The sequence below is a fragment of the Panthera onca genome, chromosome E2 (genome assembly GCF_046562875.1).
Source record: "Panthera onca isolate mPanOnc1 chromosome E2, mPanOnc1 haplotype 2, whole genome shotgun sequence".
NCBI classification, from domain to species: Eukaryota; Metazoa; Chordata; class Mammalia; order Carnivora; family Felidae; genus Panthera; species Panthera onca.
This window is the reverse complement of record NC_138353.1, coordinates 8,442,823-8,465,945: the sequence shown is the minus strand read 5'-3', so window position 1 is coordinate 8,465,945 and position 23,123 is coordinate 8,442,823. Positions and strand designations below refer to the sequence as shown.

The 23,123-nt window shown below is 54.2% G+C and overlaps 2 protein-coding genes across 10 annotated transcripts; one reads left to right on the top strand and one right to left on the bottom strand.

Moving 5' to 3' along the window:
* The first annotated feature begins 1,719 nt into the window (after positions 1–1,719).
* CD37 (CD37 molecule) lies at positions 1,720–7,407 on the top strand. Of its 7 annotated transcripts, XM_060651722.2 has the most exons (10): positions 1,948–2,278; positions 2,510–2,584; positions 2,695–2,767; positions 3,673–3,797; positions 3,895–3,969; positions 4,540–4,644; positions 5,314–5,550; positions 5,932–6,015; positions 7,022–7,089; positions 7,195–7,407. In XM_060651722.2, exons 1-10 carry the CDS (start codon positions 2,216–2,218, stop codon positions 7,199–7,201), a joined length of 912 nt encoding a protein of 303 aa, XP_060507705.1. In that variant the 5' UTR covers positions 1,948–2,215; the 3' UTR covers positions 7,202–7,407. The 7 variants fall into 7 exon arrangements, with proteins under 7 accessions (XP_078295651.1, XP_078295650.1, XP_078295649.1 ...); XM_078439525.2 differs by lacking the exons at positions 1,948–2,278; positions 7,022–7,089; positions 7,195–7,407 and adding exons at positions 1,720–1,872; positions 6,274–6,658; XM_078439524.2 differs by lacking the exons at positions 7,022–7,089; positions 7,195–7,407 and adding an exon at positions 6,274–6,658 and having other exon boundaries at positions 1,936–2,278; positions 2,695–2,763; positions 3,696–3,797.
* A 151-nt stretch (positions 7,408–7,558) lies between these two features.
* On the bottom strand, positions 7,559–23,103 carry TEAD2 (TEA domain transcription factor 2). Of its 3 annotated transcripts, none has more exons than XM_078439520.2 (13): positions 23,017–23,103; positions 21,091–21,328; positions 20,645–20,709; positions 20,145–20,207; positions 18,905–18,916; positions 18,573–18,680; positions 18,429–18,487; positions 15,174–15,238; positions 13,996–14,144; positions 11,250–11,423; positions 9,484–9,645; positions 8,650–8,802; positions 7,559–8,210 (listed from the first exon to the last, which is right to left on the bottom strand). In XM_078439520.2, exons 2-13 carry the CDS (start codon positions 21,320–21,322, stop codon positions 8,097–8,099), a joined length of 1,356 nt encoding a protein of 451 aa, XP_078295646.1. In that variant the 5' UTR covers positions 21,323–21,328; positions 23,017–23,103; the 3' UTR covers positions 7,559–8,096. The 3 variants fall into 3 exon arrangements, with proteins under 3 accessions (XP_078295646.1, XP_078295647.1, XP_078295648.1); XM_078439521.2 differs by having other exon boundaries at positions 22,977–23,077; XM_078439522.2 differs by lacking the exon at positions 18,905–18,916.
* Positions 23,104–23,123: the final 20 nt, after the last annotated feature.

Here is a 23,123-nt window from a genome sequence, read left to right as displayed (position 1 = left end):
GAAGCCTGGATGGCTCAGTCGGTTAAGTGCTGACTCTTGATTTCAGCTCAGTCATGATCTCACGGTTTGTGGGATGGAGCCCCATGTAGGGCTCCACACTGGGCATGGAGCCTGCTTAGGCTCCTCTCTCTCTCTCTCTCTCTCTCTCTCTCTCTCTCTCCCTGGCCCTCCCCCACTGGTGCACATTCTCTGTCTCTCAAAATAAATAAATAAACTTAAAAAAATGGTATACAAACAGACACATAAACCAATGTAATAAGGAAGTATACCCACACATATAAGGTCAACTATATATATATATATATATATATATATATATATATATATATATATATATATATATATCCATCCTGCCCTTTACAACATGGATGAACCTGGAGGGCATTATGCTAAGTGAAATTAGCCAGACAGAGAAAGACTTCATGGTATCATTGAAATGTGGAATCTTATTTTAAAAACGGGGCAGGGGGAGGGGCGCCTGGGTGGCTCCGTCGGTTGAGCATCCGACTTCGGCTCAGGTCATGATCTCCTGGTTTGTGAGTTGGAGCCCCGCATCGGGCTCTCTGCTGACAGCTCAGAGCCTGGAGCCTGCTTCTGATTCTGTGTCCCCCCCCCCCCACCCTTTCCCCGCTCACACTCTGTCTCTCTCTGCCTCTCAAAAATAAAGAAACATAATTTAAAAAATTAAAAAACAGGGCAGGGGGAGAATTTCATAGAAACAGAGAATAGAGTCCTGACCATCACGCTCTGGGAAATAGGGGAAATGGGGGGATGTGGATCAAAGGGTACAGACTTTCAGTTAAAAGAATACATTCAGGGGTGCCTTGGGAGCTCAGTTGGTTAAGCATCTGACTCTTGATTTCACTCGGGTCATGATCTCAAGGTTCATGAGGTCGAGCTCCACATAGGGTTCTGCGCTGGCAACATGGAGCCTGTTTAGGATTCTCTCTCCCTCTCCCTCTGCCCCTCCCCTGCTCTCGCTCTCTCTCTCTCTCTCACTCTCACTCTCTCTCAAGTAAATAAACATTAAAAAAAAAAATACATTCTGAGGATCTAATATACAGGATGGCGATTATAGATAATTATCCAGTATTGTAAACTGGAAAGTTGCTGAGAATACCTATTAAGTGTTCTCACCACCACCAAAAAAATAAAAATAGTTAACTATGTGAGATGATCAAAATGTTATCCTGATCTTGGCAATCATTCCACAATGCATATGTAGATCAAATCATCATGTTGGACACTTGAAATAACATACAATTGCAATTGTCAATTATCCCTCAATAACACCGGAAAGAGAGAAAGGAAGTCCAGAGCCAAAAATCAGAACACTATTAACATGAATTGATTTTTGATAACATTAATAAGAAAATAAATTGCATTTGGAGCCTTAAAAAAAAAAAAATGGTAGATGAGATCTCTCAGAAAGAGAGGGTGTTATGTCCCTAAGAGGGGCGGGTTTCCCAGGGCCTGGATGGACTTCAAGAGGTAGGAACATCCCCAACGGTGGAAATCCAATTTGACAAGAGTGGGGGCCAACAGGAGAGACTACGGAGGCTGGAGACCATCAAGTACAGCAGACCTCGATCTAACTGCCAAGGTCACAGATTCAATCCGGACTCCTCCCCAGCCTCACCCTGCTGGGGCCCCACTGCAGAAGCAGGAAGTACTGCAGAGACCCAGCTTCCCCTCTGGGTGTTTTGGCACAGCCAGGCCACCCCCTCACTCGCAGGGACCTTCCCACGTGGGGCACTGAAGCACTTTCACTTCCCCCAGGTGCCCAGCCCCTTCCCCAGCATATGGGAACAGCGTGGTGTACATTTGTTGTCAAGAACCGGATGCAGACTCTGAGAGAGAGGCCATGACAAGGTGCGGGGATGGGGCATAAGCAGAGAAAAGACAGGCGTGCTGAGAGAAGGGGCCAGAAACCCAGAGAGGGAGAGGGTAGATGCCGGGAAGGTGAGGTGGGAGGTGTTGGGGGAGGGACACCAGAGACCCAGAGAGAGGACAGAGACCCGGAGAAGGGAGGACCAGAGACAGAGGGCCAGGAAGAGGGGACAGAGATGGATGCAGAGATGGCAAAGCTTAGCAGGCAGTGAGGTCAGAGTGTCTGTGAGGTCGGCTGCTGTCCAGGGCTGGCCTGGGGCCCCGGGGCCCAGAGTAGGTGGGTGCAAGTAGATCAGGAGTCCCTGCGGGTCCCCCAGCCTGAGCCATGGAGACCTGGGAGGAACTACCCAACGTGTCCTTGGTGCCCACAAATCCCAAGGCCCCTCAGGTACTGGTGTGTGTCTGAGTGGGGCAGATGAGGGCGACAGGGGCCCAGATAGACAAAAAAGCCACCTCTAGGGTGTAGAGGGAGGGGGCGGGGCTCCACCTCTGGAACTTCCTCTTTCTCGGTGTTCTTCCTTTCTCCCTCCCCCTCTCTCACAGCCTCTTTCTGCCCTTCTCCTCCACTGCTAACACCTCTTCTGTTCGGTCCCTCCCCTCTGGCTGCCCACCCCTCTAGGCGAAGATGTCGGCCCAGGACAGCTGCCTCAGCCTCATCAAGTACCTCCTCTTCGTTTTCAACCTCTTCTTCTTCGTGAGTTGCCACATGGCTACCCAGCCCAGGCCCCAGCCCCTGCCACAGCCACCTGACCTGATATCCCCCCCTCCTTTGCCCACCGCCATATTCTCATCTCCTCCCTCCAGGTCCTAGGCAGCCTTATTTTCTGCTTTGGCATCTGGATACTCATTGACAAGACCAGCTTCGTGTCCTTTGTAGGTGAGGGGGCCAGGGCTCCTGGGAGGGGCCTCCTGGAGCAAGTGTGACCCGGTCTGCCCCTAAGTGACATCCCGGGGTCTCCCTTGTCCCAGACTCTGCTTCACAGCCTGCCCACTGCTCTTAGTCTCAGTGCCTTCCTCTGGCAAATGAGTTGTGCATATGAATACTAATAAAAATGATAATAGCCATTTCTCAGGCACTTCCTACGTGTTAGATGTAGTGCAGATCCTTATCAGATCCTCCCACAAACCTTCCCCTCTCTTGAGGTTCAGGGAGGGGACGTCACTTACTGGCTGTCACGCAGCAAAGAAATGGAAGAGCAGATATAACATTAATAATAATAATAATAATAATAATAATAATAATAATAGGAAAGTAATAATGGAGTAATAGTCGAAATACTGATAGCTCATGTTTAATAAGTGTGTGCCCTGTACTGAGGACTGCGTTGAACGCATGCCTCCCATGTGTCCCTGAAAATAGCACTCAGAAATAGATATCACGCACCCCTACCCCTTGGGAGGTCTAAGTGACAGATGTACTGCCAAGTGATGGGACTGAAACTTTTGGGGGTGAGGAGGGGCTGAAGGAGGAAAGAGAGACTGAGAGCAAGAGGGAGAGACTATGACCAGGGAGAAAGGAACAGAGATCCAGAGAGAAGAGAACAGAGACCTAGAGAGGGTGTTGAGGGGACGGTGACTCAGGAGGAACAGAGTGCCAGAGAGAGGGGTAGATAGCATCCCAGAAGGAGAGGAACAGAGACTCAACATGTGGCAGGGACAGACACGCAGAGAAAGAGCCCCCCCCCATACTGCTCCCCAGTTGAGTGGCTGCATGGGTGGGGAATGGGGCTACCTGGGGTTGTGAGCACCGTGCCCAATGTCACTGCCTCTCACCTCCCCCAGGCCTGTCCTTCATGCCCCTGCAGATCTGGTCCAAGGCCCTGGCCATCTCAGGAATTCTCACCATGGGTCTTGCTCTCCTGGGCTGTGTGGGGGCCCTGAAGGAGCTCCGCTGCCTGCTGGGCCTGGTGAGTGCCCTCCCCACACCCCCCTCCAATAGAGCCCCACATCCAAGGAAGGGGCTCAGCCTGATCTCCCCCACTCTGCTGCCCCCCCTCTCCCCAGTATTTTGGGATACTGCTGCTCCTGTTTGCCATGCAGATCACGCTAGGAATCCTCATCTCCACTCAGCGGACCCGGGTGAGGTTGGCTTCCCCTCCCCCCACTCCTCCCAAGCTCCTGTGGGGGACGGGGGGGGGGGGGCAGGGGGGTAGGGAGGGGGCTGAAAAAGACGGAAACAAAGGTAGACAAGAGCTGACATGGACAAAGAAATAATAGTGACGGGCAGAGGCAGACGGAAAAACATAGGGACACAGAGACAGACACAAAGAAGATAGAGATGAGGTGAGTCGAAGGAAGAGACTCAACGACGAGGATGACAGGCACGGAGGAAGAAAGACACAGCAAGAGAGAGAGAGATCCAAAGGGAAATAGAAAAAAAGAGAAAAACAGGCGGAGAAAGAAGAGGCTCCAAGAAAGAGGCAGAGACCTAATGAGAGATCGTGGGAGACAGTGGGAGAAACAAAGACACGATAGGCAGAGATTTTAAGGAACAAATACATAGCTAGCCATTGGGTGAGAAATCGAGACCAACTTAAGACGCTCAGGGACCTCATGGGACTGAGAAAGCCCAGAAGAGGCTGGAGTGGGTCGGGGCAAATTGGGGGTGGGGAAGTGGGTGGGGATCCGGCCTCACTGTTAGCCTCTTAGCTGGAGCGGAGGGTGAAGGATATCGTGATGGAGACCATCCAACGCTACCACGCGCACCCGGAGGAGTCGGCGGCGGAGGAGAGCTGGGACTACGTGCAGTTCCAGGTGGGTGAGCCCCCGCCTACCCGGACGTGCATCCCTCCCTGTAGGTCTGGCATTCTGACAGCCCTGTCCCCTGTCCCAGGGAGACTCCGCCCCGACCAAGCCGGGGCGCCCAGCTCCAGGACCCTAAGGGTAACCCTATCCATCCACCCGACCTCCTGCGTGGCCCCGTCCCCAGATGGCAACTCGACTGACTCCTGTGTGGTCGTTTCCCCCAGCTCCCAGACCCTGGAGAGGCTCTGGTTTCTGCCCTGATAAGAATTCGCCCTCAGCCCCGAGGCCCTAGCGTGACCCCACTCCCTAACCCTGGGTGACTCTGGCCCTCACAGGACCCGGCCCACGTGAGACTCCACTCTGGCCACTCTCGTGGCCCTGACCTCTCATCCACCTGTTCCCCACCTGAGGTTGAATTGCACCGCCCACCCAATCTTCCATCCACAGCGTGATTCTGCAGCTCCTCCCACAGCCCCATGTCACCCGTGATTGGTCTCCACCAACCCCAAGTTCTTCTAACGTCCCCAAGCCTAGCCCGCGTGTGGTCCATCACCTACACCCATTACTTGGCCCTCTGCTCCCCAACGTGACCTCAGGCACACCACCCAGTCCCCTGAACGCCCAAATCATTTTGAATCCCTCCAGTCCACGTCTCTCTGACTCTTGTCCCTCTTCTAGCTGCGATGCTGCGGCTGGAACTCTCCTCAGGACTGGCTCAGTATCCCCAGCCTCAGCAGCAACGAGTCAGAGATGCACCGCGTGCCCTGCTCCTGCTATAATTCATCGGCGAGCAACGACTCCGCCATCTTCGAGAAACTCTCCTTCCCCCAGTTCAGCCGGCTGGGACCACTGGCGCGGCCCCGCCACAGTACAGACCTTTGCCTGGTCCCTGCAGACAGCGGTATCTACAGCGAGGTGGGCAGGGTTTGGAGCCCGCTAGGAAGGGGAGGGGCTGGTGAGCGGGTAGAGCTGTGGTAGGGGTTTGCTCCCCAGGAGGCGGGGCCGCAGGACCTGGGAGGAGTCTGCAAGTAGGGTGGGGCTACGAGAAAGCGGCACAACAGGAGGGGTGGAGCTCCCCAGAAGGGGCGTGGTTTGCGGGGGCGGGGCCTAAAAGAAAAAGCAAGGCTGAAAGGAGGGTTGGACCGGACGAGGTGGAGACTAGAGAACCCTAGTAACTAGGGACGCGGGGTGGTGCCTGAAAGAGGGGTGAGGGCTGGGCTAAGGAAAACAGTGTGCACGGGGTTGAGGGAGAATCCCAGAGAGGACCCTACCTTTAACCTTTCCCTATATCCCTAGGGCTGCGCGCGGAGCATCCAGAAGTGGTTGCACAACAACCTCATCTCCATAGTAGGCATTTGTCTGGGCGTCGGTCTACTTGAGGTAATTTGGTCCCGCCCCTATTTGCGATTAGCCCTACAATCCCTAGATGGCTCCGCCCCCAAATTGCGCGCCTTCCCATTCTCCGGGAAAGGTGCAGGCGTGATAGAGCTTCAGCCAATCCAGGCTCTTCTGCCTCTCCGCACAAGACCTATCTTCTGTGAGCCCTGATTGGTTGTACGCAGGGAGTAGGCGTTCCCGCCTCCCTTGGCGTTCTAGCGCTCTGCTCTTGGCTGCAGTATTCCTCCCTTTTCCCTGCAGGTGAGTGTGGCGGGGCTGGGCCTGCTACTACTGCGTACGGTGCTCTGCCGGGAGCGCCAGCTGCAGGTGCCGGACGCCTATGGTTCGAGCCCCGGGCTTGGCCCCAGGGCTGATGGCGGAGGCGGCGGGCGCTGTGGTGTGCTGAGCAGCAGCGGGCGTAGCGGCGGTCTCTGGGGTGGCTGGGGCATGGCGGACGCCTGTCCCAACTGGGGGGACAAGTCCCCACAGGTCAAGCTGCCCATGGCCCTGGGGCCCTGGCCGCTTTGGGATCAAGACGAGGAACAACCTGAGAACGGGAGCGTGGAGGTGGAGGTCGAGGTGGAACTAGCGGCCGAGGGAGAGGGGGAGACAGATGAGCCTCCGGAATAAAGTACCCTGGGCTATCTCCGGATCGCACTCCTTCCCAGACTCCAAACCTGAGCTAGACGCAGCTGGGCACCTCTACCCCACCCTATTCTTCTTCCCATCCTCCCTCTCTCCCTCGCATCTTTAGTAACTAACCCCAAGCCTCCAAATTCCCATCCCTGATCCCATCTTTCACAACCTGGCCCAGCTCTCCCTCTAGCCCCACCCACCTTATACTCCCTTCTCCGCCCCCCATGACCGCGCCCCCAACCCAAATCTCCTGGCTTTATTTTTATCCCCTGGCCCCACCCCTTTTTCTCCCTCGGGACCCCCATCCTCCCTACCCCCATCACCCTCGCCAACATCCCCTGGACCTCTCTGACCAGGTCTCCTTTCTCTATAGCTCAGCTTCATGACGCTCTCCATATTCCTGTGCAGAAACCTGGACCAAGTCTACGACCGGCTTGCTCGGTACCTTTAGGCCCCGCCCTTGCCAAAGCCCCGCCCTGACCCCTTCAAGTGCCCCAGAGGCTTCCCTGTGGTGTGTAAATATTTGTTCAACCCCTTTCGCCCCAGCCATTGAGTCCTCAACCTCCTCATTTCCCCGGGGACCCAGATGTCTGCCTGCCCATCTGCTGTCACCTCTCCCGCGGGACCTGAGGCTTCTGGTCACCAGCTTCCTGCCCCCAAAGATACCTCATTTCCTTGCCTCATGTGTTGGCCTACCGCACCTCCCACAGGATTATTTTTCGCCCAAACCCCAAATAAATCCCCTGCGTTTTGGTAAAATAGTTTTATCCTCTGTCAAAACACGAACCAACACACTTTGCGGGTGAGGGGAGGCAACACAGCATAGCCCACGTCTCATTTAGAAGAGAGGATGAGATGAAAAGACTCACCCCACTGCTTGCCCAGCTGAGAAAAAGTCACAACCCTAATACCCACTTATAAATATCTCTTGTTATATTAAAAAAAATATTTCCAGGGCCCACCTGGCTCTGCTCCGGCACAGAAAGGGTTAACCTTCAATATTCGATCTTGATCTTAAGGTCACAGGGTGAGGGTGGTAAGGAGAGGCAGGTTGGGAAAGGAAGACGGGGGTGTGCTGAAAGACAGAGGGACAAACCATATCAAAGCCCCCCCCCCCCCCAAAAAAAACATCCAGAACCAAGTTGGGGGAGGGCACCTGTTAAGAGACTGAGAAACCAGTGCTATACCTCAGGGTTGTCTCACTCCTGTCCCCAGTCCCCATGCTCTGGAGCGATCTGTCCTTTCAGACACCACTGTGAAGTCCCAATATCAGCATCCAACCTTCCAGCTTGCCACCCAGCTTTGTAAGGTCCCCTCTAACAGGGATCAGCGCCCCCTCCCCAAATAAGCATGAAGAGAGCTGGGGGTCCTTCCTGGAAGGAGGGTATTCCGGGCATGAGCCACTTGTGGAGGGTATTCCGGGCATGAGCCACTTTTGGGGTCCCCTTTCAGTCCCTGACCAGACGGTAAATGTGGTGCTGGGCCCCCCGCTCGCTGGTGGAGACCTCAAAGACGTAGGCGGTGCAGAGCAGCAGCTCCTGGGTGTCTCGGTTTGTTACCACCTGCCAAGGAGGCCAAGAGAAAGGGTTTATGCAAAAAACAAAAACAAAACAAAGAGGGAGAGTGGGGACCACTGTGCCCTCCCCAAGGTGCCATGGGATACGCAGGGAAGAGGTCCCCACCTTATCACATTCCCTAGGGAGTAGGGAGAAGGGATGCCTGACATGTCAGTTTCTTCATTCGACTGTTGGCAGTGAGGGGACTCACATGAGATGGCATATCAGAGGTAAAGGAGTCCCACCGGATCATGTTCCCTGAGCTAAGGTTAAGTTCCCTATGGAGGAGGTCCCTTAAACTGAGGATCCACCACGGGATGTCCTCGAGGTCAGTTTCTCCCATGAGGAGGGATCCCCCTGTGTCAGGGTCCCCAGGCTGAGGGTCTGTCGTGGGCACTCCCCACCACATCAGCGCCCCGGCTCCGGCCCAGCCCCAGTGCATCACCTGGAGGATGGTGAAGTTCTCCAGGACACTGTTCATCATATAGCGCTCGGGCAGCTGCCGAAGTTTGTGCAAGAAATTCACCAGGTACTCACACATGGGTGAGCGCAGCAGGCGGTACACAAACCTCCCGTCCTCCAGCTGGGCACGCTCCGTCTGAACCAGGATGGGGGCGCAGAGTAGGGAGGACGGTGACTGAGAGACACAGGGGTCACCCCAGGAACTGAGCCCCACTCTGTGCCCCTCCGATGCCATGCCCGCTCCCCACCGCGGTCATTTTCCCATTGCTCCATCCGTGGTGACCCGAGATGGGACCTGAACCCTCAGGTATCCAACTTGGGATCACTGAGCCTGCAAACCAGGGACCCCTCCAGCCTCTCAAAACTGTGCTCTGAAGCCTCAATGACCTCTGAACTGCACTAACCTCCAGGCCCTCAGATACCCTCACATCCTCCAAAGACCTGTCCACCAGGTCTCCGGACTCTATATGACCTCTGAGTTCAAGACCCCTCAAGTCCTCAGCAATCCCTAAGTGTGGCCCCTGAGCCTCCTTGCCCTGCAGATTCCTCCATATCCCTAAGAACCTTCTGAATCTTAGCATCTATAAATCTCTGTACCACATGTAACCTTTGAGCCTTCAAAGTAACCCCTACATGCAACTTTGGATTTCAGTGTTAGCTCCCAGCCTGTGCATTAAGTCCCCAAAGAGGATAAAACACTCCCCCACCCCCACCCCCACCCCACCACACAGACACTCAAGTGCGTGAGCTATTGCACCCCCAAAGTGCCAGGCGGCTGGGTGCTCACCCGCCCGGAATTCTATCCCTCCAGCCTCACCTCCACCTTCTCCACCACCTGCTTGCCAAAGGAGCAGACCTTGGAGGAACAGGTGAGGGTCATGTGCTCCAGGCTCTCGTACTGGCTGCTCACTCCATAGAAACCACCACTGCTGCCGCCGGCCCCTACCTCTTCGCCACTAGGGCCCCAGTTCAGGTCCGCCTGGGGGATGGGGAGGGAGGCACAGGTGAGTTGGAGAGGAAGTTCCCTGTAAATGGTGGGGACGCCTCTAAAGTGGGAACTCTGCCCCATGGCCTGGTTGCCCCCCATAGCCCTGCATTTGCCCACCTCTCTTCCTTAGCATTCAAGGTCCCTGCTTCTCCATGAGCCTGTTTCTGGAACACACCCACCCTTCCATCAGTATGGGAGAAGTCTGGCTTCCTTAAATGGTCCAATAACTCTCTCTCCAGTAACTCCACCCCCAACAAAGGAGCCCTGGAATTCAACTTTCTTCTCTTGGAGCCCCCAACTCAAGAGGTTAGCCCCTTCCAAACCTCTGGTTACTATGGAGCCAACTACTCCCTAGCAACCAGAGACTCCCTCACAGAGGGAGTTACTTCGTGGCCCTGGGTGGTAAGGCAAGTGGCTACTCCCTAGCAAAGGGGCCTGGGGAAGCCAGACTCCTTTCCAGAACACTCTCCCAGGCCCTTTCAGCCAATCCTCAGCTAAGGGGGCAGACAGTCCGTTAATTAGGCCAAGTAGGGCCCAACGAAGCCTAAAACCTCATCACACCAGTGGCCTGAGTTCCTTGGGCGCCTTTTTGGGAAGCACACCTCTTCCTCTTCCTAACCTCAGCTGCTGACCTGACCAGGTCACTCTCTGAGGTGGTTTAGTCCTCTCCTCAGGGCCCTGACTCCATCCATCACCCTGACAATGGCTACTCCCACCTTCCCAGCCGCACCCCTGCAACCCCTGCTGGGCTTCCTAGGGATCGTTCTCCTGATCTGGGACCTGATAATGCCTGTCTCAAGTCCTAACACGTCTAAGACCTCGGCAGCACATCCCCAGAGCCGCCTTGGGCCACTACACACTAGAACACTTTATAATCATGCAAAGCTCATGAACTTCAAGCCCTCGGCAGGCTTCCTTCTAGGAGACTAGATCATGCCACAGCTCTGGTTAACAAGAGCTAACACCCCCTAAACATCCACGATGTTTATTGGGCCCCTATAACATCAGCCATTAGAGTGAACACCAAACCAGGTGGGCCTAAGAAAGACCCAAGATGGACCCTCTTATTCATGATTACATACATAGCACTTGGCATAGGGCCTATATATAGTAAGTGCTCAATAAATGACTGTTAAATAAATAAATGCCTTCACAAAGCCCCTTCCAGTTCCATCAGTCACTTCCTCAAGACCATTCTCTAACAACAGGGTCTGCTAGGGTCTGTCCTCTGTTTAGAGACCAAATTCCATGACTCTTATTTGCTAAGGGACGGGAACCATTCCTTAGCAACAAGGCTTCACATGGTCAGGTGGGGTGCAGGGAAGTCTGGAAGGTTGCAAGCCAATCCCTAAGTCCACATCAGTCACACCACTGGTTGTGGCAAAGTCTAGTGGGACCCGGGGAGGTCCAAGTCCTCTCCCTACGCCTGCACGCGTCCTATCCATTCCTGGCCTGGGGATAAAATTCCTCTGTGTTCCTTGTTACAAGGAGGCTGACACCCTGAGCCATGAGGACTGGTAAGGCCTGAGCTTGTCTCCCTTAGAGCCAGAGGCCACGTGATTTGTGAGCGCTTTTCTTTTGGTGGCAGAACTCACCCAGAACTTGACCAAGAAGAAGGCGTGAGGGGGCCCGCGATCGTACAGCTCCCGCAGGCCACCCTTTTTCTCAGGGAATTTGTCATAGATCTGCCGGACGTCCACACTCTCGAGGGGGGGCGCTCCAGGGCTGGGGCAGTGCTGGCTGATGTGTACAAACAGGTGCCTCTGGTACTGAGAAGGGTCGGCCATGAATGAGGAGTGACAGATGCTCACTTGCTCAAGCCCATCCTATACTGTACCCCCAGCAACCCACTAGCTGTTTCACACCGTCCACCCAGATGCTGGGCCTGACTCCCCAGAACTGTCACCATTCTCTTCAGCCCCCCAATATTTCAGTCCCCAAGCCCTGTCCCCTGCTCTCCATCCCCACTGCCCTGTCCTCTCCCACTCTCACCCCAGCCTCCTCCCTGGCCTCCCAGCCTCCGATCTCTACTCTCCAGGTCATCCCTTACAGACTCCCAGAGCCCTGGACCTCCCCTGCTCACAACCCTTCCGTGGCTCCCCAGAGCACCCAGGACAAAGCCCACACCCCCCCACCTGGAGGCTGTCACAAATAGATGCTCACAAATGTTCAGTCAATGGATGGAAAGATGGATGCATGGATGGATAGAATCCACACAGCCCAGATCAAGACTCCCCATCTCTCCATTCTTATCACTTCTTATCCGTATTCTGAAATTCTCCTACCTTCCCCCATCTTCTCTTTCAATACAAGTCCTCCCTCCATCTTCTAAGGCCCAAGCCTATGCAAATCTACCTCTTCCTGAAAGCCTCGCTTGAGCAATCAGATGGGACCTCTCTTTTCTATGGTTCCCCATCACACTCAGGAGAAAGTCTGGGTCCCTTAGCTTGGCAATGCCAGGTCCTCCAGAACCAGCACCTGCCCACCTATCGGCAGCCTCACCAGCCCCCACCATATTCAATTATTTGTTTTCCTGCGAACTTCATGCTCTTTCTGGAACATAAAGTTCTGCACGTGGTATACTCCCATGTAACCCTCAGAGCCCAACTGAACTGTTGTCATCTCAAGGAAGCCTTCACTAACTTCCCAGGCAGAATGACTCCTTTGTACACCCACAAAAACTTGAGCCTCCCCTATCCCAGCACATATTCAATATTCAACAGACATCTCCTGAGAGACCTACTGTGTGGGCACTATTCTGGCCCCTAGAGCTACCAGGCAAAATTTCTGGCCTCATGGAGTCCGCTGGCAAAGACGGAAAATTTTAGGGGTCCCTGGCTGGCTCAGTCGGTAGAGCATGTGACTCTTGGGGTTATAAGTTTGAGCCTCACGTTGGGTGTAGAGATTACTTCAAAATAAACTCTTTAAAAAAACAGCAAAACAGCTTAAGAGAAAGAAAGAAAAATTTAAAACTCAACCCACAGATAATATAAATCTCAGAGAGTGACAACTTCTTTGAAAAAAATTCCCAAAAATCACAGTAAGAGGGTCAAGAGTGATGGCAGCTGGTATTTTCCATGAAGTGGTCTGGGAAAGCCAATCTGAGAAGACAAGCAAAGGCCTGAGTGAATGGAGGGAGAATGTGGGAACTATCTGAGGAAAACATATTCCAGGTGGCAAGAGTAGCAGATGCAAAGGTCCTGAGGCAGGAGTGGGCCTGGTGTGTTTGAGAAAGAGCATGGAAGCCAGTGTGGCTAGAGCAGAGTGGGCAAGGGTATGAGGGCAGGAGGCGAGGACAGAGCAGGAATGGGGGTCAGATTGTGCACAGCCCTGTGGGCAACTGAGAGGACTTTAGCCTTTGCTCCAAGTGAGATGGGAGGGTTTCAACCTGATCTAACTTGGGTTTTACAGGACCACCATACCCAGCAATTGGTGTTTATTTGGCTGTAGCAGAGACTACTATGTGTTCACAAACCCCTGTTCCTTTTCACGCAGCAAAACTACACTTCCCAGACTCCTTTGCAGTTAGGTGTGGCCGCATGACTAAATTCTGGCCAATGGGATGCGAGCAGAACCTGCTAGTTGCCACTTCCAAACCAGATCCATAAAACCTCCTGCACAATTCTTGAGTCTCTCCCTTCCACCATCTGCTGGCCAGATGCAGGGAATCCAGCAGCAGATTCTGAAGCCCTAGAAAATGTCAGAACCACAAAATGGAAGGAGCCTGGAATTTCCCGAAATCACTGTGTGGAAGCCTCCTACTGGACACCTACATGGAAATGTTACAGGAGAGAGAAACTTCTAGGATGTTCATTCCCTGAGGGTTTAGGGTTATTTCTTCTAACAGTCAGCCCACCCTGACTAATATGGCATCTGTCTCCATCCTAGGCCAGGAAAAGCTCAGGCCTAGAAACAAGACCTGCCTTTCCAGGTTCCCAGGGTCCACCACAAAGCCTGGCACACAGTAGGCACTCAAAAATGTTTCCCGAGTGAACACGCAACGGCCTGGGGAGTTTCTCTGAGCAACCTAACCATGACCCCATGACCATCCAGTCCCTCCACGCTAGTGGTTCCCAAAGTGTGGTCTCCAGACCAGCAGCATCAACAAATGTCTGGGAGAGGGTTAGAAATGCAAATTCTCAAGCCCCACACCAGACTCTACCGCATCAGAATTTGAAGGTGGAGCCCAGCAGTCTTGTGTTTCCACAAGCCCTCCATGTTATTCTGATACCTGCTAAAGTTTGAGAACCACCGCGTTATGCTTTCCCTCCCTATAACTCTCTGCATTCCGACCCCCACCCCCCCACCCCCCGCCAGCGACTATTCTAAAATTGCACTCACAGAGTCGACTGCATCCGGCGGTTCCACAAAGGCTGAGAACTCTACCAGCTGCAATCGGGCAGTGCCCAGGGCCCGAGCCTGCCAGGCTGGGGGTGACGGGGCAGGTGGGGGCAGGGCAGGGGGCGAGAGGGCTTGGGGGGGCTCGTACCCTAGAGAAAGAGAAAAGAAAAGCACAACAAAAATTGCTAACATGTATTAAATACATCAAGCATTCTTCTCTCTTGCCTGCCTCCGCTTAGAAGCTAAAAAAGCTACATACTCACTTTCCCAGCCTCCCTTGCAACTAGAGATGGCCATGTGACACAGTCCTGGCCAATGAGACGTTAGGGGAAATCTGCTGAGGGGCTTCTGAGAAGGAGTTTCTTCCTGAATGAAAAAGACAGAACTTGGGGAGGAGAAAGCTTTTGGCCCTGGTCAAGTGCCGCTTGAGACATGATGCCTGGAATCACAACAGCCATCTTGGGACAATAAGAGGCCAAAGGACCTCTAGAGATGCCAGGTCTGATATTGCTGAGCTGCTGAGCCAGCACAGGAGCACCCCACCTCCAGACTCCTTGTTAGGTGAAATCATTAAAGCCTTTATTACTTAAGGCACTATTAACTTGGGCATTCTGTTCCTTGCAGCCAAAAGCATTTCGAATTGATGAATCTGTGGAACCTGAGAGTTCTCTTTCACCAGTGTGAGTTCTTAGGACCAAAGCCTCATGGACTTCTGGAAGCCGTCTTTCTTGCCAGGTGGGCAGAGCCTGCCTGGCAATGAAGCCACCACACACCACAGGGGAAAGCAGAACCAAGCAAATCTGACACTACCACTTGAGCCCCTGGATCCAGCCATGCCTGAAGCCACAACTCCTGAAATATCAGTTACCTAGACCAACAAACTTTTTTTTTCTTTTTCGTTGTGTCATCGAGCTTGATTTGAGTGTCTGCCACTTGCAGCTGGAAGAATCTTGACTAATACACCTCCTCAGCGTCCTTTAGGTAGCAAGTGGCAGAACACAAACCCAGCGTCTCCGGATTCAGAGGCCACGATATTAACCACTACAAATTCTATCACTCAGCTTTCCTCAGACCTGGACCTATGCAGAAATGCGTTTCCTGATTAATGGAAGGGGAAGGAAAGGCAGCCGGGATTGAGGAGAGCGGGGAGACAAGGAAGGTGGAGAGCAGACTCTTACCTGGGAGGTCAGTAGATGGGGGGGTCAGTGACAACGAGAACGGCGTCTGTGAGAATGGCTTCACACTGAGGGAGAAAGGAAGCTGGGGGTCAGCAAGGTCGAAAGATGGTAACTATACAGGCTAATGTTTACTCGGGGACACCAAAAGCCAGACCCTATAGTAGCATGTTATGGGCAAGAGTTCACTGAATCGGGGCCCCTGGGTGGCTCGGTCGGTTAAGCATCTGACTTCAGCTCCGGCCATGATCTCGCGGCCCGTGGATTCGAGCCCCCCATCAGGCTCTCTTCTGTCAGCTCAGAGCCCACTTCAGATCCTCTGCCTCCCTCTCTGCCCCTCCCCAGCTCACTCAAGCTCTCTCTCTCTCTCTCTCTCTCAAAAACAAACAAACATTAAAAAAAAAAAAGAGAGAGAGAGAGAGAGTTCACTGAATCCTCACAGCCCCCGAGAGCCTGGAGTCTGCCTCAGATTCTGTGTCTCCCTCTCTCATGCCCCTTCCCCGCTCTCGCTCTCTCTCTCGCTCTCAAAAATAAACACACATGAAGAAATGGGAAATGTGGAGAAAGAGGAGGGTGAGGGTCAGGAGGGTAGGAGAAAACGACCAACGGTCAGGAGATGGGACGTTAGTCCAAAGTCTGGGGTGAGGAAGCAGCGCCACAAAATCTAAAGGAGTGCTGTCCGATAGAACTTTCCACAATGACGGACATGCTCTACATCTGCCCTGTCCAATATGGTAGCCCCCAGGCACACGTTGCTGCTGAGCACATGACTCATGACTACTGAGCACGAATGTGGCTGGAGTGCCTGAGGGACTGACTTTTTTCATTTAACTTAACTTTAATTAACTGAAGATTCAATAACAGGCTGTGGCTAGTGACTGTAGTATCTGACAGAACAGCTCTAGAAACCTATTACCTGTGGGTAGCTGAGAAGATGATGGTGAGATTGAAAGGTCAGAGGTCATGGAGACTACACTTGGGGTCAAAGGTCAGTAAGCGGTCACGAGTCAAAAAGACCAGCAGCACCTGGCGGGCTCAGTCAGCAGAGCATACAATTCTTGATCTCGGGGTTGTGGGTTCGAGCCCCACATTGGGTGTAGAGATCACTTAAAAATAAAATCTTGAAAAAATAATAAAAATAGGGACTCAGTCGGCTAAGCGTCTGACTCTTGATTTCAACTCAGATTGTAATCTCACAGCCGTGAAATCGAGCCCCGCATCCAGCTCTCCACTGACAACTTGAGATTCTCTCTCTCTCTCTCTCTCTCTCTCTGCCCCTCCCCCACTCGCTCTCAAGCACACACACTCTCTCTCTCAAAAACAAATACATAAACATTTAAAAAAAAATAAAAATTCTTAAATTTTTTTTAAAAGTCCAGGGGCACCTGGGTGGCTCAGTAGGTTGAGTGTCTGACTTCAGGTCATGATCTCACGGTTCATGAGTTCAAGCCCGGCGTCAGGCTCTGTGCTGACAGCTCAGAGCCTGGAGCCTGCTTCGGATTCTGTGTCTCCCTCGCTCTCTGCCCCTCCCCCGCCCACCCTCTGTCTCTCTCTCTCTGTCTCTCTCTCTCTCTCTTTCTCTCAAAAATAAACATTAAAAAAATTTTTTTAATAAATAAATAATTTAAAAAGTCAAAAGACCAGAATCAGAAAGACACAAACTCCAGGGACCTTCAGATCTCGACTCCCAGGGCCCTTGGCCCAGTACTCATCATCCCAATTCTGAAATCTCAACCCCAGTACCCTACCCACTGACTTCATCTCTTGTCATCAGGGCTGCTGGCCACACGCCACCCCTTCAGAGTGGCCCTTCTTGACACCTGTCTAAATAGAGCACATACACCCTGCTTTACTTCCTGCACTTATTCCTTTCGCATGAATGCTTATTTATGTGTTTACTGTCGGTCTCCTCCCCTCTCCAAACACGTCAGCTCCATGAAGGCAGGGATTCTGTCTCACTTATGTAATGCTGTGTCCCAATCTAAACGGAGGACCAGGCACTTAACAGGTGCTCAATAAACATCGGACTGGCCGGTGGCTTAATACCTTCTCTCATTTCCTGGAACTCACCAGACCTCAGGATCTTGGCACATGCTGTTTTCACTGCCTAAAATATTCCCAACCCCCCTTCTTCACCTGGTTAAGTCCTACTCTGCCTGCCTTCAACGTTATCTCCTCAGAGAAACCCCCAGAACTCTCTTCCTCAACCCAGAACCTGTTGCAGTCCTCTGCACCATATCACATACTCTTCGATTCTGTGTTTAGGCAGGTGATGAGTTCGTTAACATTTGTCTCCCCGTTGACTATTAGCTCCCCTAACGGTGGGACCCCAGTGCCGACCCACCCCTCCTTCCAGCTCAGCCTCCTTCCCGCAAACCTGCAGTTCCTTCAGCCAAGGGGACCTGTCCTGATCTTTTCCAGCGTCCCAGCACCCCCCCCCCCCCCAGGGAACTTTCTTCTCTCCGTGGAGCCCAGATGCCACAGCATGGCACTTCACTCGCTCTGGCAACACCCTCAACGCCACTCGTCACTGTCCTGAGGCCACAATGCCCCACCAACACCCAGCTTCGATCCACTGGCTCCTCTCTGGGCTGAAAACTGCACTTCCCATGAGTCTCTGGGGCCTGTTTCTATTCTGCTAGGCTGGAAACACATTCCGTCACCCTTAGGGCTCTCTCAGGGCTAAAACAGACATTCCCATGTACTTTGGGGACCTATTTTCTTCCTTTCGACTCTGAGAGAAGACTCCTGCTCTCCCCTCAGGCCCAAGAACACCTCTGTGGGATGGGAACAAGCCTACCCATGAGCCTCTGGGGCCCAGACAATCTCACTGGGATGCCATTATCCCCGTGGACATCCTCCTGGCCCCACACATTCATCCAGTCCCACACTGAGCTCCTTTCTTCCCCAAACCTGCCCCTGCCCCGGGACACATATCTCCGGACCGTGCCACCAACCCCAGTCACCAGCAAGACCCCAGGCACGGTCCTTTCCTCTGCCCCTTGGCTCCCAGCCCATGAGGCCCCAGCCCCACCCCTCCTCCTGACTCTCTCTGTCCTGTCCCCCTTCGCTGTGCCAGCTCAGGCCTCATCCTATTCTCCAGACCATCACACAGCCTCCTCTCTGGGATTCAAATCCAGATAGCTAGCTGCAGAATCCGTGCTCACAAAGGAGTTGGGAGCTGGAAGGTGGGGTAAGGAAGGTCTGTGTGGAGGAAACAGGCCTGGGGGATGCTGACCCAGAACAGAAAGTACTCACTCTGGAACATTCCAGGGGGACCCAGAGCCCCCTGACCAAAATTGGAAAAGCTCAGAGGCCTGAAAAAGAGACAAAAGAAGGGGGTCAGTCAGTCAGTCCCCTTTTGAAACCGCAGCCCCACCCCTCCCACAATCCCTAAGCCACCTGAGGACCAGCAGGACCCAGTTTGGCCTGCAGGGAAGGTGCTGAGATGAGCTGGGCTGAGGACATGGTGGCCATTGTCTGGAAAGCCTTGTCCTTGGAAACCTGGTCCTGGAGGAGAAGTTGGGGGTCCGCATTAACGGGGAGTCCCAGTCGGCACAGCAGGGGTAGGTCAACGCCAGGGAAGGGCAAGCGAGGGGAGAGGCAGAGTTGGGGAGTCAAGGCGATTGGGGGAGGGCACAAATCCTTCTTCCTACAGCCCTCTGCCCCTCCTGGCCCCCTCAGGAATGTCTGGGGGAAAGGAGCGGAGGGGTAGGATGGGCAGGGGCACTTACCACATTCAAGGCCTGCCCGTGGGGGTGGGGGAGGGTGCCAAAGGAGGAAAGAAAACATGACTTAGGAAGTGAGGCCTGAGTTCTCGCCTTCCTGCCCTCTCAATCCCTATAGCTCCCCCACCCTGAGCTGAAAAATGGGAGGAAGGGGGAGCAAGGATGAATACGGAACAGGAAGGAGAGAGGGCCAGGCCTTGAGGGGGAAAGGGGCTCCTATACCCAGAATATAAGACAGTACACAGCATGAGGGTTTCTAGGTCAAGAAAGAGCCGGAAGTCAAGGTTTCCGGATATGCAGGCAACAGGAAATGAGCATTTCAGACCCCGAGGGAATAGGCAGCGAACATTCCCTAGCTTGGACAGGATAGAGACAGGACAGCGAGGTCCAGAAAAGACCAGAAGTGAAGATTTTTTTTTAGACCTGGAGAGAAAGGAGAGGGAGGCTTCTGGGTACAAAAAAAAAAAGCAACAGGAAGTGGTGGTCCCCAAATCCAAAGGAAGAGGCGCAAACAAAATAAAACAAAACCAAACCCCTCACACCCAGAGGAGGAGAACATGAGGGTCTCAGGCCAAGAGGGAAGCGGAAACTCAGAGAATGAAGAAAAGGGATGTGAGTATCTCCAAACAAAGTGAAGATTTCTGGACACGGAAACAATAGGCAGGCCAGCCAGGGACCAAAAAAATGGGAAGATGAACCAGAAAGAGACGAAGAGGAGGTTCTCACAGCACAAGATGGGAAGGGGGACCATCAGGAGGAGAGGAGAGGGAGGGGGAAGATTGCAGTAGCCAGAGGAGAGGCCTGACACCCTATCCTTCTTGCCTGCCCTCAGCTAAATCTCTGTTCCCCTCTCTCTACGAATCTCTTTCCCACCCAGGGCTTCTATCCACCCTCCTGGCTGGGCCACGAACCCCCCACTCTGGATCTCTACTTCCTCAATCTGTCTACCTCTCTGTGTGACTCTGTCCCCATCTCTGGTTCTCTGTTACCCACTCTGGGTCTCTCTGTCCCCCTTTCTCTGGATTTCTGTTGACCTCTCTCTCTGGGTCTCTGTCTCCCTCTCTCTGAACCTCTGTCCCTCTTTCTCTTTGGGTCTCTCTGGGTCCCCTCTTTCTGATCCTCTGTCCCCCATTCTCTGGGTCTCTGCCCCCTCTCCCTTGGTCTCTGTCCCCCTCTCTCTGGGTTTCTGTCCCCCTCTCTCAGGGTCTCAGTCCCCTTTGCTCTGGGTGTCTGCCTTAGTCTATACCTTGAGCTTGGACTGGATTTCCCTTGATTTCCTTCGAGCCAGAACCTGGATGTGGCTAGAGACCTGCGGGGAGTGACAAAGAAGGGATTCAGGCCACCGCCACTTGTCTCTTGCACGCCCTCTCCCTTCCCACCCTCCGGGTGCCCCCTGGAGCTACCAGAACATGAAAGATGACAAACACACAGAACATGGTAGCTGTCGCAGGTGCTTTGCTGACACAGATGTGTCCACAGAGGCTAGTCTCTTCTCATTAACCCTACTCATCTTCCCCAGACCCAGCAAATCCGGTCTTTGGCTCCTTCGGTCCAGCTCCCTCTCTAACACACTGGGAAGAAATCCATACCAAAATAGGCACAGTACAGCAAACTAACAGAGGTGCCAGCCAAGACAGACAAAAGCACACGAACCAGATCCTTCTGGAACCTGAACCCACCCATGGTAGGATGGCCCCAAGAAGACAAGCCCGCCCCAGAGAGAAGCCCACAAGTCAGTCCTGAGACCTGTTTGCGGGTTCGGGTCTTCCCTGTTCTCAGCTTGATGTAGCGGGCAATCAGTTCATTCCGACCTGAAGAGTCAAAGATGGAACAGAGTTAGACCTTCGCGGGACTTCCCAACAAACAGGACACCAGGGAAGGGGACAGAAGCAATGGCGGCCAGCTGGGACCGCCGTGTGGAAGAGGCGTTACCGCCTCAGGCTTTGGAGCCAGACCCGCCCGGGCTCAAATCCCAGCTTCACCGCCTACTGGTTCTGTGACCTTCGGCAAATCACTGAACCTTTCTGTGCCTCAGTTTCCTCCTTTGTGCAAACAGCGATGCCGGCTCCTGCCTGAGTCCCTGTGAGCATACAATGTGCTTGGACCTTAACGCCATTTAAGGCTCCAGACATGTTGGTCGTGATCTGTATTAATCAGTGGGGGCCAAAGACAAAAGAGAAGGGTGGACTCACCATACATCTTGCCTTCATCAGACAGGATGATTTTCCGCCGGCCACATGGTGGGTAGATCGCCAGGGCCTCCTGGAAGCTCTGCTCGATGTCTGGACTCCACACACCTTCTGCGTCTGGGCCCCCATCTCCCCCAGCCCCCTCGCTGCCGCCGGTGCCCTCCTCACTTCCTTCCTCACTTCCTGTCCAGCCACTGCCATCGTCCAGGGGGGCCCCAGCCCGGGGTTCCCCCATCTGGGCCTGGAGGAACACAGAGCTCAGCAAGGTTCCCCAACCACCCCAGAGAGCCTTCAGGGCTGGGAGGGCTGGGAGTTCAGATTGCTGGGTCTGAGGGAGGCGAGGGCTGGGGGCCTGGATTTCTGGGTCTGAAGGAAGCTGGGAGCCGCGATCCCTACGTCCTGCAGAAAGGGGCTGGATTTCTGGGGAAGCTTAGGGTGAGGGTGAGAGTGTCCTCTGTGTTTCCAGGGGAGCCTGGGTTGTGGCGAAGTCTTGAAGACCCCAGAGTAGGGCCTAGGGCCCATGAGGGCCGAACCTTTGGGTAAGGATTACTGGTTTCAAGAAGACAGGAGTCGGGGCCTAGCTGCAGGGAACCAGGGTGTGGATGAGATCTTCTCAGTCCCATCCCAAGAACAGGTGCTAGGATGTGGACAGCAGCTGCTAGAAAAGAAGGAGGGGCCTAGGCCATAGTAAGATGGGGGGGGGGGGGGGCGGTGTCCAGAGAGGGGAACAGAGATCCAGTGAGACGGACAGAGACCCAGAGAGCATGAGACAGAGTCCCAGAGAGGGGGAAACAGAGATCCAGTGGGGGGGGTGGGGGTGGGGGGGAGACACTCAGAGAGAGAGAGAGCAGATAGAGACCCAGAGAAAGAGGAGGGCAGACCCAGAGAGGAGGGGACAGAGACCCAGAGAGAGGCGAGACAGAGACTCAGGGCAGAGACTCAAGCCGAGACCAGGAAAGACCCACAGAACCACAAACTGGGGGGCAGGGGCGCCCTGCCATCAGGAGAGCCGGAACAAAGGGCCCCGGCGTCCCCTCCCCCAGTTTCCCACAACCCCCATCAGGGGAGGGGCTGGCCGGCGAGGGCGCCTCCCCTCTGGCCCCCGGCCCCGCCCCTTCCCTCCCCTCCCCCTGCGCCTTGGGCTCGGATCCAACTCAAGTTCCCAGTGACTTTCCGGAGGCCAGGAACAGGGAAAAACTTTTTCCAATACAGTCAGATCCCGCCTCCCAGGCGGCTCCACGTCTTCCACAGTTTTCCCAGGACCCCAGAGTCCGGGCTCCCATCCCCCTCTTCCCTCGGACCCTGAAGCCCAGGCCGAGACAAAGACCCCAGGCCGAGCCCAGTGGCGCTGAGGCGTTCAGGACCCCCGTAGGCCAAAATCCCAGCCCAGCTCTCCCCCATGTGGCCAGACAAAGGGACGGAGGAGCCGGGTAAGAAAGGTCCCCACTAATTTCCCGCCCCAGGCCCTAAACTTCGGAAGAGGCAAGACTGAAGATCCAGAAAGCACTGTAGCCCGCCCTATGCCACCCCGGGGGCCTCCTTTCTCCATTAGGAGGACCAGGCGCCCGCAAATGACACACGGAAACCAATTCGGTCAGAAACACGCACGGGGTCCTTTCTCACTTCAAAACCACATCGCCGCGTACACTCACACCCCCCAGACACACCCGCCAAAGTCCCCGGCCCTCACCCACTCCCGAGCGCGCAATCCCAGACTCAGACCCATCACCAGACACCCCAACTCCGGCGAAAGTTCCAACACCTCACTAAGGCTCGGTCACAAGCGCAAACTCGGGGCCCCGGGCAAAAAGAGGGCGGCAAGCAATCCTGAGACGGTCCCACAAACACCTCAACTCATAACCCGTAGCTTCCCACCCCAACTCACACACCCCAAAGCTGGATCCCCGACTCCCGCCGGAGCCTTCCTACCTCCCGGCCTGGGGCTGGGGAGCCGCGGGCGGGCGGGGCGCTGCGAGGGAGAAAGTTGCCCGGGAGCTTTGTTTGGGAAAAGTGGGAGGGACCGGAGGAGGGGGGGG